Here is a 14,172-nt window from a genome sequence, read left to right on the forward strand (position 1 = left end):
CTGGGGGGCTGCTTCAAGAGCTCACAGCATGTCAGAGTTCCTCTACTAGCAAGGCACCGGATGTGTTTGCTGAACAAAATGGCAATAACTTTGCTTGTTACTGCACAACAGTTTAATCATATCCCTCTGGTCCATGTAACCACAGGAATAAGACACAACCATTGAACAGTGTGTCAGAGTAGTGATGTCAAGAGACATAGATGGCTGAGATGCAGCTTAAGAGCAGTATATAGCACAAAACTGCAATTAAAATCTGCAGTACTCAGTGAAAAAATGTATAATGTGTATTTCTAGGCCAGGGTAATTGACAATTTTGTACATAATTAATAGCAACGCCAAGGAACATCTTGTAAGTATGGATATAAGAGCTCTGTTCCCTAAGGGGAATTTTTTTCCTCTTCCTCACTTTTTTTTCCCCAAGTGATGCCAATCTCAGAGGCTGCTCTACTGACAAGATTCCTCATTTTGTGCAAGGCAGGATTCCCAGTATGTTACAGAAGAGGTAATGCTGCAAGTAATACAATGACTAAGCTGCCCTGGAAAGCTTTTGCTAGCTGTTTAATCTTCTACCCTCAAAATACAACTCCCTTCCTTCTGTAATCTGACAACAGAACTACCATTCAGCTTCTGCAATTAAACCACCCTCCCTAGTAGAGTTCCCAGGAAAGACAATAGATTATCTATCAGTTACATGGTTTCTCACACCTCGAACAAGATAGGTACCCTGTCAGGAACAGCCCAGGCATGGTTCAGGAACCTTGTCTGACCAAATTCTGAGTAGAACAGTGATGGGGATCCTGACAAGCACTTTCTCCAAGCACAACCAGAATGCAGTGTCAGGAGTGCTGCCCATATGTTCACGACAGACTTTTTCATAACTTCGAGGAAGTAAATTTCCCTTTTTGCCTTTTTATAAGTTCCTTCAGCAAGTATGAAAGTCTTCTTCAAGAAAAAAAAGTAGACCACTCTGGCTGAAGGTTTAGGTCCTTTAAAACTGAAGTCCAGCATTCAGACCCCATGGGCCTTCATGGCGAATCATAAAAAGTCTTGTTACACAAACCTCCGCACTTCAGAGCACAAAACAGAATGAAGAACCTAAATATGAGTTGTAATAGTAAATAGTTGCAATTATATATATTCTCAGGTAAAATGCCAGTTTGTGCTCAGACCCATTTTCGGGTACAATTACCATACTAGTTATCATATGAGGTATCACAACAATCAGCAATAAATCTCAGACATACCAGGGTCCATTTGTCACAAATTGGATGCTTCCTACCATTACTTATTCAATAGGACATATATCTAGCGGATTAGCATGTGCAATTTTCTTACTATTTTATTTTGCATGTTTTGCTCTTGCACAGGTAGAAATGTGCATGTGTGAAGGGAGCAGCAAAAAAAAAAAAAAAACACCACCAAACTGTAGATTGAGAAAAGGAAAAATAATCACAGCTCGTGTTGTATATTAAAACTAGCTGCATCAAACACATCATCTACAGGCCTGTGGAAGAAAAACATTCTTTACGACAAAGAACAGCAAGCTAATTAGTTAATTATAAGTGATAGACCAGCAGCAGGGGATGACTACAGGAACATCTTAACTGATAAGCACTTTATGACCTTCAGTGGATCCAGCTTCATGACATCTCACTAATTATATCCCTCCCACAAACTGTTAGACTCACAACTATGATCTTAGCAAGTCTATTCATGTTTCCTAATTTGGTGAAAGAGCAAGACCAAAGGTATTTGACAGAAGTTATTCTGAAGGGCAAATTATGTAGGAATAGGTTTGTAAATAATGAAGCAAACTACTCTTTTGCAAGTTCCTTATTTTTGCTGATGGGTTTTCACTCTGTAAAATGGAGCAAGAAAATATGGATCAAAATTAAAACAAAATTGATTGTGCTGACTTGCAATTTATTGAAACTATCCGATGAGAATGACAATACTATGAGGAAGTGTTAGAAATAATTGTTGTAGTTTTAAAACCTTTGGTATTTTTGACATATATGTGTATATTTTTGATACTTTCAGGAGATCATGTTATAGGATCACAGCATAATGGAAATTATCCAGAGAATTTGCAGTTGCTCTACCTGTTTCAGTGGGTATTTCCTATAGAACATCACAAAAAATAATAAAAATATTAACAAAGGGAAATCCCATGATAGTGAATATCTGAAGAGTTTATTGTAGTGATGTGAAAGAGAATTCATTTCCAAACTGTGAAAACGAAAGACTGGCCTCATTTATCAGTACACACTCTGCACAGACATATTCTGTTGACCAGTCAGTTTACCGCTCTCTAGAAAATATCACATCCAAAGGGTGATCAGTAACCTCTTTCAAGATGCCCTTTACTTTGCTGATCTTTCCATAAAAATCTTTTCTTTAGAGTGAATCTGTCCACACCCTTAATGTTTCTGTCAGACTCTCAGTAAGCTAATTATTAAAAAACTGGTTTAAACATTGAAAATAGCAGTCATCTAAGTATGGGATTAAATTTATGTCTAAATATCTCTTACAGAGAAAAAAAACTCCTTAAAGCCGCAGCATTAAAAAAAATCATGTTTCTCTGGGCACTGCTTTGGTGCAATGACTACAATGTTACATTTTGCAAAATGTTAATTTTCCTTTTCTCAAGTTTTGTGAAGAGAAAGACTCTTATTTCTTTAAAATAACAGGAACATTATGACACAGCAGGGCAAAAGCAAGAAAAAAAATAAACACTTTTTCCTTCTAAATGGCATACTTATGTTGCACATAAAAAACAAGTTAATGTTGTAGTGTGTATTGGGGCAATTAACTCAGATTGTATGTCATTTCCTTCAGATTCTGGGTCCATAGAGCTTCTGCATTCCTATAACCCTTTTGCGCTGTTTTCTGGTTTCTTCTGTTCTTCATTTATGTTTTGGTGCAGTAACTACCAGATGATGTTCTTCTACTCAGCATAGCTCCTCTGCCTCTTATCATAAAAAGGACTTGTGTCACTGGGCACAACTGGCAATTCAGATGACTACTATGTGGCACAACTCTTTCTTACTGTAGACAGGCTTTTTGTTGTATTGAAGCTTCTCTGTACAGCTGAATTTCATTGTAACTGCTTGATGCATCTTTACTGAGTCAGGCTTTTCAAAGAAAATCAGAGAATAATTACACGGACAGAAATGATCATTTATTTCTTTAAGGCTCAGAATGTAAAGCAATGGAGGCTTATGGGCCTTGTTTGCAATTAGATAGAAATAATTCTGAAACCTGTGTTGAAGTGCTGAACATTTCCTTTTCAGTAAAATAAGGTGAGGCGTGAGTTGTGGTGCTAGTCATAGATCAGTGGTTCAACCCATAGGTGTCTGATGCTGCCTGCAGTGCCTGAGGGTCCCTGCCTGGTCTCCAGCTGCCACTCCAGAGGAGCACAGATCTCCCCAATGTCCCCTACATCGTATTTCTGGGTCCGCACAGATAGATAGGAAGTCCTTGGTTGCCACAAGTAGCACCAGGTACATTTGTATGATCAAATACATGAAGCCATTAGCATATCAGTTTTGAATTAAAGAAATACAATATCATCAAATATCTAATGTTCCGAAGGAGCTTTTTAGAAATACTGACCTACTTGTCCATAATTGTGGTAAATTTATTTGCATTGAAATACCTTCATTTGTAGTTAGTGTGCATAACTACAAGTCCTATATTCTGTAAAACTGGAATTTGTACTTGCAAAGCAAAAAGCTGGTATTTTAAAGCTGGCTTCAATACTCCTAATAGCTGAACACACGTTTTGTTAGGCTGGATGGTGGGTGCCATATGTCATCGGATATAAACTCCCACATGCTCCATGTTTGAAATAACAGAGAATGCCAAGAATTATGACCTTTTCTTGTATTTTGAAATATGGGGTCTGATTCCAGATACTTTGAAGCAATTGGAAAGCCAGCTTTTGACACAGAGAGGTTTCTGGATCAGCCTGCTCCTCCTAGAGCAATGCAAAGAACTGTTTACTCACCTGCTTGTTGCGGCTACTGTTCAGCTTTGGGGACAAATTTCAGCTCACTCTTTATGTTCTGAATCTCTGACAAGTTGACAGCAGGACCGGGAAGTTTCTTAGCTCCTGGGAGATGTTTCTTTTCTTTCTCCTCCTCTGTTGAAGCAGGAACACTCTGCACAAAAGGATATCAGTGACCTTACTGCTGCAATAGCAATTTCTTGACCATGAGCATAGATCAGTTATTTGAGAAACAGGAAATAAGTTTTTTATACTAAATACAGTCCCAATGGAAACTGGGGGAAGGGGCGGGTGGTGGTGGAACGAAGAGACAGGTTGTTTTCTTGGTTGTTGTCTAAAAAGTCTAAAAACCTTCCAAAAAAAAAAAAAATTAGAAGGTGCTTAGTGTGGAGGGATGTGGATCTTTTGGTAAATGAATAAGAATTTACAGTGTCAGACCACCAGTGGAAAATTAGCTGAGCAGAACATTAAAGGCAACTCCCAGTTGCTTCATATTTTAGGGGAAAAAAGTGGAAGAACCATTTTATCATCTAATTTCTTTGAGAGTCTCATAGTCACCAGTCAGCTGGGGAAGGAAACCACCATGCACTTCTGCATCTCTGGAGAAGAGCTATGATAGTAGGTTATGGACCCCAAAAGCTTCATCCAAGTGCAGCTTGAGTTGACATTTAATTTTTCTTAACCTCAGTTGTAGAGATCAGAAGGGTTTTACTCATTTTATGTTTGAATTAGGGTAGTGCTGACATTGTAAAAATACAGGCTAAATAACAGTACTCACACAATACCAAGCATCTCAGCTAATCACCCAATGGACCACAGTATCTCAGCCTTTGGTACTTCCTCAGCTGTACTATTACTCCTAGATAAGGTACAGTATGTATTGTAGACAATTTCTGTTCTAGACTGAGCAATGTTTTGAAGCAGTAGTTTTCCAGTAGGGAGTTTAAGGTTGTTCCAGACTGTACTGTATTTTATAAATCTGGCATACAGTGGGAATCATGTAGGTTTAGAGATGAATTAATATTTTACTACAAATAATTTCACTCTGAAATTATTTCTTCTTTTGTGATTACTCTGTGAATGCCTTCTTTGGACGGGCTTTTTGGAGTAAATTCAGTATTTAGATTTATTAGCCACTCTTTTTTGAAAGCTACATTGGCTGTGAATAGTCAGTTCTTAATATTTGCCTTCATTTTTAAAATTCCAAAGTATTCAGTCCAAGATTATTGGCCAGTAAACCCCTCTTTTTTCTGTTGACTAATGGACTACATCCTAATCAGGAAGTAAAATTTTTGCAATGTCAAGTCATGAAAGCCCAAGGAATTTTAGAAAACTGACATTTCTTATCTGATCTGTATGAACTTTTTAGAGATCACCATATATAAGAAAACTGAAACAGCAATTATACTTCTTGTTTTAATAAACTTGTGTTATCTTTTCTCACTTTTTAGCTAATATGCTATTAGTTAACACAAGATAATACTAATAATATCATACTATTTTTCTGGTTTGATAACTTAAAATCTCAGTCAGTAGTCCAGCCTCAGCTACTATATATAGTGTCAAATATCTAGCTTAATGATCTAACATCCTAGAACAGTGGCAAAGCAGAGTAGAAGAATAAATAAATTGATACAGAAGGTGTTTGGAGGGATGTACAAAATTGTGTTGGCAGTCAAAGACACCAAGACCTGGTATGGTTTCTTTTGGCAGCTTTCTTGAACAGCTAGGTAATCTGAATAATTATGAAAAACTACCATCCGCTCAGCTGCTTAGTTCTTATTAGTACATAGCAGATACTGTGTTAGAAATACAATTTCAAGTGATCTACAGTACCATTCCTCTCATAGCCCAAATAGTGCAAACTTTGACCAAATTTTGGAGAATTTTCACTCCATAAATTTCTGTTAGCTTTCCTTTCTAATCTCAGGTGTGTACTATTTATGACTGCACCCCTCCCTATATCACCCACTCTGTGTGCAATGCACAGCTGATATCAGACCTTGGCCTTCAGTTTTATTGAAGTCTGAAGAGTGACTTAGACATACAAGGGTTAACAAATACCCACATGGAAATGCTCTGACCGAAGAAGAGTTATTTTCTGAAATTCCCACCCCCTCATTTATTTTGCATATTAACATATCTGTTCCATTGACCTTCAAAAATAATATTGCCTTATGATTTAACCATACCTTTGAGTAAGACACATATTTCCCTCATCTCCTTTGCCAAGATTTTAAAATACGGTGAAAAATGCTAAGCACTGTTAGCAGAAGTTGTGTTTAGTTGTATTTGTCTAATGCTGATCTAAAGAATCATGAGCTGTATTGCAAAACAACAAAATGAGAAAGCTGAAAAGATAAGTCCACTGGTAGTGGTTTTATTCTATTCATATTACAAGATCTGTTTCTGTAGTCTTTACCCTCATTGCTTCGGTTGTATATTGGCTATAAAGCTGGGGGAAAGAACTTTCATCCCATAATGTCTGTCTCATATGTAGCATTCACATAACTGAGAAGCAAAGCAATATTCAATTACCGAACCAAATCTAATTATTAGCACTAGCCATTTATTTTATTTCTCAAATGCTACCGGAATTCACACATCCTATATTAGCTTCAGCTTAATAACATGCATTCCTTCACTAGTTTAATTACTGCAGAGAGAAAGCGCTTTGATTTCTTTCCAGGGGAGAAAGTCACAATATGTGTTCAAGGTCACTTTGTCTGTTCGGTTTTGAGTTTTTGAAATCTTTTTAAGAACAGTTAAGCCAGCCTGGGTTTGATTTCTTTAGGAAAGTTGTCTGTAAATAGAGCACTATTTATATCAAGTATGATGAAATTCAGAAAAAATCTGTCTGATTTGGACAGAAGAGGAAGAATTAGCTCTTATGTAACTAAACCTGACCATTGTAAGTGCCTGTACCAGGTCGGAAGGAGCTGATGATTTGTCCAAAACGAATTTTGTTGCTTCTTGTTTGGGGCTGCATCAGCAGCAGCGCCTCTTCCTGCCTGGAGACAAATGACTATCAACCTCCCTCCTGGTCCTCACGGCTCTGCTCTGCCTGCAGGCAAGACTCCCTCCTAACACCACAGCTTTGCTTCACCCACATGGCAGCAAGTCCACCCGGCTGAGTCCTGCCGGCTGTGTGGGGTCAGCTCGAACCTTTCCTGCCCTTGTTTCTGGGGAGCACCCACAGCTCTGGCCCAGCAGGACCAGTTCTCAGCTGGGGATTACAAATCCAAACTAAGCCAGCTGTCCAGAAAGCCCTAAGCACTCATCCTTATTTGCATTTTTTTCTTGTTTGGAGTATCCCACTAACTTGTTCTCCACTGTTGGTTTTAGTTCTTGTTTATTATAGAAGTTCATGGTAAATAAGATCTTTTAACATCATCCAGAAACATGATAGCTGCATTTAATCATAACCTTTGCACTCAGTGTTGGTTAAGGTAAAAATCTGACTTCATATTCAAACCTCAGTGTTAAATAACCCCTGTAAAACACTGAATTCCATCTAAAATGAAGTATTTCCACCCTGTGCAGGTAAATGGGTTCACAATTCCTGTTTTTAACTTGCAAATGTGTAGTCTTCACATTCAATTTCTACTTGTTGATAAATATTCCAAAGTGTCAGGTTTGAAAACCTGTTCAAGTATTGTTAAGCTGTAACAATAAACCCCTCTGCAGGGCAGCAGGTAGTTGGAGATTATGCCAAAGCCTTGCTATAACTTTTCCTGCTGTATCCCATCAACTCCAGTCTTGAGAAACACTGCTGGTGAGATCCTGTCTCTCTTTCCTGACAGCAGATATCATCCTGCTGTTGAAGTAGAGCCACATACCTTTGAAACAGTTTAAATTCCTATAGGTGCCTTGGCATCAAAACCAGAACAATGTATATATGAAGTGTTCAGCAGGTGGCCAGTAATTTCCATGAATGATCAGTGTATGTTCGGCTGTGGTACCTAAGATGGGTATAACTTGACTAAAAGTTTTTCTTCCATCAATGGCAGGGATTGTCCTGAGGGAAAAAATAAGAATAAAACAAACAAACAAACAAAACCAACTTTTTTCCTTACCTCCTCCACTTCTTCAGGTGTAAGTTCTTTTCTTTTATGGGGGTGGCCCGCACCAGGTCGAAATGCTCCCATTGGGATGTTAATATTAGCCTGTGAGAAGGAAATTACGATGCATATAATAGTGACTGATAAATAGACGTACAGTTGGTAAATGGCAAAACTCTATAAAGGGGTGGGACAAAAATATAGACATTATCGAGATTTCCGAGCATTTATGCCTTCAATGTGTGCATCGCCACACCACTTCTGTGGGGAAGAGAAGTGCTTTCAGCTCCATTTTAAAGATGGAAAGTGGAAAAAAAAAAGCTACTCAGAAAGCTTTTCACGTTCTGCATTTTAGCCTGATGTTCTCTGATTCCATTGGACTTTAAACAAATTAGTATTAGACACCAAAGTGTCTTTAGATATCTGGGTCTGCTTCAGTTTGGTCAAGGTCAAACAGAAAGTGAGTGCCAGAATCAGCATTTAAGTGTAAGTCACCCAAATCCTACAATAACACCCAAACCACTGGACGACTGTCCCTCCCCCAGTGACACCAGTTCTCACTTCACTTAATCACAGTCAGATAGGAAAGCCCATCCTGAGCCAATTTAAACCACGAGTGTTTAAAACGTGATTTTATGGACAAAATTTACCCTCGGGTGTTACAAACTGCAAATGCAATGCCTTAGTCCTAGAAATAGGTCCCTTGGTTGCAAAACGTATCTGCGGGACAAGGCAGGAAGACTTTTTGCCCCTCCAGCACCCACAGGGTTTTGCCCAGAAACCCCAGCCTGGTCTGCAGCGGGGACTCAGCAGTCCAAGCAGACTGAGCTGGCTCCAAGGCCAGACAGACCTGGCTTTAGCAAACTCCCTCCAGAATGTTACCCACCAGACTGCCTCAGTTTGACTTTTTTGTCTGCGGCAGAAAGCCAGTAGCCATAACACAAACGAGGCTTATAATAGATACCTTAAAAGTAAAGATTTTTGAGAAAAGAATGGCAGAAAACATCGCTTAGGAAAGAGCAGCTAAAATGTGTCTATTTTCCGATATGACCCAGCCTGGACTATTTTAAAAGTCAAACGGCGTGATCAACAAAATGCACAATTTGTACTTATTCTTATCTCATGATCTCAGAGGAGAAGCTGCTCCTCGGAAATGTCATCAAAATATCACGACTCCCACTGGTAAAACCAGGGGTGAATCGGTGATGTTATGGAGCGGAAACGGAGAACCTTCCAACAGTGAGCTGTGTTATTGTTAGTTTACCATCTGACTGATTTGCATTAAATGAAGATGAACAATCCCATCCTTCTGCTCAAATCATGGTCTTGCAGATCGTGTCCCAGGTTGGGCAACCAGAGGAAAACAGCCCACTGTTTTCAGTAACAACAACTGTTCAGACAGCTGTAATCAAACATCGAGCAAATTAAGAATCCATTTGCCAAGAAACAAGAATCTTTCCTTTTATTCTATTTATATATTTCCCTTTATTTTACTTATGCAAGGTGATGCTGCCATTTCAGCGAGGCTGGCAAATGTCTGCAGGGCCATGACACTTTATGGACAACTGGGTATTAGTTTCATAAGGCTTTTTCAGTAAGCATTAGTTTAGATATTGCGAAACCTTTCATCTGCACTTCCTAAGTTCCCAGGAGACATGGCATTTTCAGCCTCACAGTACTTAACCCATTATTTTATTTAGGAATGGAAAAAAACAGCTTTGCTATTTTTAATCTTAAGCATCTCCCCTGCCAGGCTCTGGTACCTCCAGGCAGCTTCTTTTTTTGGAATATGAAACTTCTCTGCAATTTACAGCTAGCGTGGTCGTACAGGTTTGCAGAGTTGAAACATTATCTCTCTTCTTGGTGCTCATTTTTAACTCGGGCATTTCTTCACCTTGGAGTCAGTAAAAGCAGAAGGCAGACTCCCACGGCCACCCAGGGCACACCACGGCGTGGTAATTCTGGTACCCAACCCTTGCATTTCCCACTGGGACTAAAAATGACTCAGGAAGCAAAAATAAACTACTAAGTGCCAGACTGCTAATTAAATTAAATAAGCCACTCTTTGGTCTGCTTCAGCATTTTCACAGTGATGTGTGTCACACAAAAGCAGTTTGAACTACTTTATCTGCAATAAGTGCATTCACACCAGAGCTTGGACAAAATGTACACAGACATGAAATATTAACTTGGTAAAACAAGTAGCCTTTAAGACACAGTTTAACACTGCCTGGATCTGACAACACACACTATGAATTAAAATATTTCTAGTATGAAACAAAAGTGTGACTGATTTTCAAACAGTTCCTGACCGGAGGTACCCAAGTCCTGAGCTCTAAATCTCCCTCTTAATCTCATGCTGGTCCCTTCCTGTGGATGAGGAGCTGTGCAATGGGTGGAACAAATTCTGTGCGCCAGCATGGCTCTGCGAGGACTGTGTTGTGCTGCAATCAGCACGAGTTTGCAATTTTGATTTTGAAACATGTTTCAGGCCTGTTGTCACCTGTCTGCTAGGACTGAGATACGAGTGTGCTCCCCATCCAGTGAAATGCTAATCAGGAAATTTTTTGTTCCAAACTCCTGAAATCTTAAATTATAATTGGTTTAGACATACTTTCTAGATGTGATTATTATTATTAAGCATACTAATTATTAAAACTAGTTGGTTTGCGTCTTCCTTTCTTTTTGGAAAGCGTTTACCATGTTTTAGATGCCATTGCAGTTTTCATAAGGAGTAGGTATGCGTACTGATTCACTGGACTAAGGTCTTCCTGAACAGACCAAAGGAAAAAATATCTGTAAACATGACATATGACACAAATTGCTGGTTTGACTCAATTAAACCAGTATTTAGAGATCTGTTTGTGTTCCTCTTTCTGTTTATTAGAGACAGGGCATCCAGATCAGGAACTGTTGGGTCTTGAATTACTGGCAGCCCTGCATGAGTTGAAGACTGTTACGGTAAGTTCTCCGCGGCATCATAGCCATTCCCAGCTGTCCAGAAGGATGACTGAATAAGGTGGAAAGCCACTTCAGTATAAACATGTTCAAGTTTGGTTTGGCTTGGGTTTTTTTGGAAAAAAAAAAAGAGAACAGAGAAAACTGAATGTAATCCACAAAAAAAACCCAAAAAACCAAAACCAACCAACAACAATAAAAAAACCCCAACCCAAACCAACCAAACAAAACCCCACAAATACCAAAAATCAAAACCAAAAAAAAAACCAGGAAACCCCTCACCCTTACCTCTGGGGAAAGCCAGGAGTGGTGTTTGTAGGTCAAATAATTATTAGCCAGAGCTATACATAGCCTTTTATACACTGAGAGGGGGAGGCCAGCAATGAATGTTGCCAGGAATTGACAGTATTTTGGTCCTCTATCACCACGAACTACTCTTGGGAACCACCTTCTGTCCTCTATTGCTCCAAACTATTCTTGGGAACTAGTTTCTACCTTTAACTCTCCTACATCTTTATTTAATGGCTGTCAGCAAGTGAAGATTTTAGCTTACATTGCATATGGTCAGAAAGAAGCCACTTCTGACACAGACTGCCATGAAATACTTCTGTTAGTAAAGTGCCATTAAATTTTCCTTGCTGCAGCATGATGTATATTCTCCAGGAGATGTCAGTCCTACTATAATAGCACATATTAACAAAGGATCATAATATATGAATCACAATGTATAAAAGTAAAGTGACATTTTGAGTCATGGTTCTTAACAGTTCTCGAAGTTAATAGGCATCAATTCAAGTGCAAGTCTCCCTGCTGGAGCAAACTTTGATGGAATGTTTAATAGATTTAGTTTAAAGTTTGTGCTGTGTTTTTTTCTTATTATTCAAATTACCTTTGCAAAAATTAAAGTTTCTTAAAATATTAAACTTGGTGCTCAAACTTAATGCACTTTTTAAATGGAGAAACTAGAAGCATTTTTTTACATTTAGAAGTTGGGAAGTCATCATAAACATAGAAAGGAGTCTATAACTACATCTGTAAGGGAAAAGTAAACCAAATGAATTCCTTAAAAATGCTTATATGTGCCTATGGAATCGAAATGTGAAATGTAAATATTTTGAGCTATAAATTATCTACATTTGTTCATTAATCATACAAACATTTCCACAGTCACTGTAAAAGAGGGACAAAAATTTGAACTGAGTGAAATCAATGGCAAACTTCTGCTGATATCAACTGAATTAGAGCACAGAAGTTTGGGGAGTTGATGATGGTAAAGAGAATTAGCATTTTTATAGTGCCTTGCAACTTCAGTATGCTGGGTGATTAATCTTCTTGATACTCCAGTCCATTGAGTTAGTATTATCTTGGAGAAATATAGGATAGATTGGACTTTAGACATTCTGGTTTGTGTTTCTTACATAATTTTAAGGGAATCTGAATTCGTGGGAAAATTTGATTGCAAGTGCATTTTACAAAATACATTAAAATTCTGTAAAAATCGGGAGCTCAGGAGATACTTTGGCCTTTTGACAAGAATTGATGATAGCTAAATACAGTCTCCATGATGCTGCTTCATGATGACGTTGGGATAATTCTCCAGCTTTCTTTTACAAGTATGTAACAAACAACGGTATCCTTGTGAGCATATGTCATCTGAGGAGGTATGTGACACAGAAGATTTTCTTTTAATGAAAACATCAACATTTCTCTCATTTTACTTTGGCTTTCAAATAAAATGTTTCTTAAGCAAGCATCAGAAGTTGTGGGCTTTTTTCCAAAGGAATGCAGACATGAAAAACTTCAATACCTATGCCATCTTTTTAGCCTGTAATTCTTCCATCATTATACTAAGTCTGTGGAAAATCTAATAGTTGCAAGAATTATTTTTACTCATAATTCTGATCAGTTATGCAGATGTATCACCATGTTTTGCTTAGCTGATCCATGAACAGACATAACCTAACATGGGAAAGAGCATGAAAACAAGCAATCAACCAACCTATCTGATCCAGTTTTTTATCAGCTCAGATTATAAGATGCTCTTCAGGTCAAACTTTTTCAGTGCTTTCATATCTGCCAAGCTTTGTACTTTAAAAAAGCAATTTCCAGTTAGCACTTCTGCAGTGTTTTGTATGAGCAAAATGCAGTTTGCCAAGCAAAGGAGGTTGAGATTTGTTATTTTTGTTATATTAGAAACAAAATACTGTCTCTTACCTGAATGGCTTTGACATGTGACGCTGGCTGGTTTGACATTTTTAAGACAGAGGCTTATCCCTGCAAGCAAAATGGGAAAGTGTTACAGGCTCTGACATTCTGATAGCTGGGAGAGATAAGATAGAACTTAACCCATGCTGCCTCTTGACAGGCATCCATTTCATCTGCCCAGCTCCTCTTTCCATCTCAGTTTCAGAGTTGCTTAGTTATTCCTTCTGAATATCAGAAAGAGACAGAACAGAACACCTGAGCTGCTCCAATTAATCTTTCATAGCCACAAATGGAGCTATCTCTTTCACATTAAAAACAGTAACAAGTAGAGATAAGGAATCTCTCCTTAATGGCACTGTAAAATGAGTAAGAATTAAGGGAAGCATTTGAGGATAAACAATGTATGATTATTTCTATCACACTATGTATGTGGGATTTATTAGAACTCTGTTTAAACCTTCTTTCAATAAAGCATAACTTGTTACGAAACATTGATAAATGCAGACATAACCATTTTCTGACTCACAGATCCTTGCAAACCTTTAATGCCTATAGACTGAAAATGATAGAGAAACCATAAATTTGTTTGGCAATTCCTAGGGCACAAAGTAGCCTCTCTTCAAAGTTGAGATCACATAGATTCATTGATTTTCTTTAGCAAGAAGGTAGATAAGAAAGAATGGACATTTCCATATAATTTTATGCATACATAGAAATATGGACTGATACAGTATTAATATAAAATAACAAAGGGAAATCACGAAAGTCAAAAGATTCCATAAAGGTAAAAATAAAAGGCAAGAAATTTTACTATCAGGTTAATTAAAACATCGTCTTGACTTCTCATTCTCAATATTTTAACTGGACTAGACCTTCATTGAACTCTGGCTATTTAAACTATCTTACTATCACCCAAAATAAGATAGTCATACTAAAAGG

The 14,172-nt window shown here is 38.0% G+C and overlaps 1 protein-coding gene across 8 annotated transcripts in view; it reads right to left on the minus strand.

The window, feature by feature from the left end:
- SMPX (small muscle protein X-linked) overlaps positions 1-14,172 on the minus strand; it is a 40,734-nt gene that overhangs the window by 23,771 nt on the left and 2,791 nt on the right. For 7 of the 8 annotated variants that reach the window (XM_065658381.1, XM_065658386.1, XM_065658385.1 and 4 more), the window contains exons 2-4: positions 13,243-13,302; positions 8,086-8,175; positions 4,010-4,163 (exon numbers count right to left, since the gene is read on the minus strand). In XM_065658381.1, coding sequence (XP_065514453.1) covers positions 4,023-4,163; positions 8,086-8,175; positions 13,243-13,281 — 270 coding nt within the window. In that variant the 5' untranslated portion in view covers positions 13,282-13,302 and the 3' untranslated portion in view covers positions 4,010-4,022. Of the gene's footprint in view, positions 1-2,174; positions 3,135-4,009; positions 4,164-8,085; positions 8,176-13,242; positions 13,303-14,172 lie in introns of those variants that run through there. The other variant, XM_065658382.1, reaches the window with a different exon arrangement.

This window comes from Caloenas nicobarica, chromosome 1 (assembly GCF_036013445.1).
Source record: "Caloenas nicobarica isolate bCalNic1 chromosome 1, bCalNic1.hap1, whole genome shotgun sequence".
Taxonomy (NCBI): Eukaryota; Metazoa; Chordata; class Aves; order Columbiformes; family Columbidae; genus Caloenas; species Caloenas nicobarica.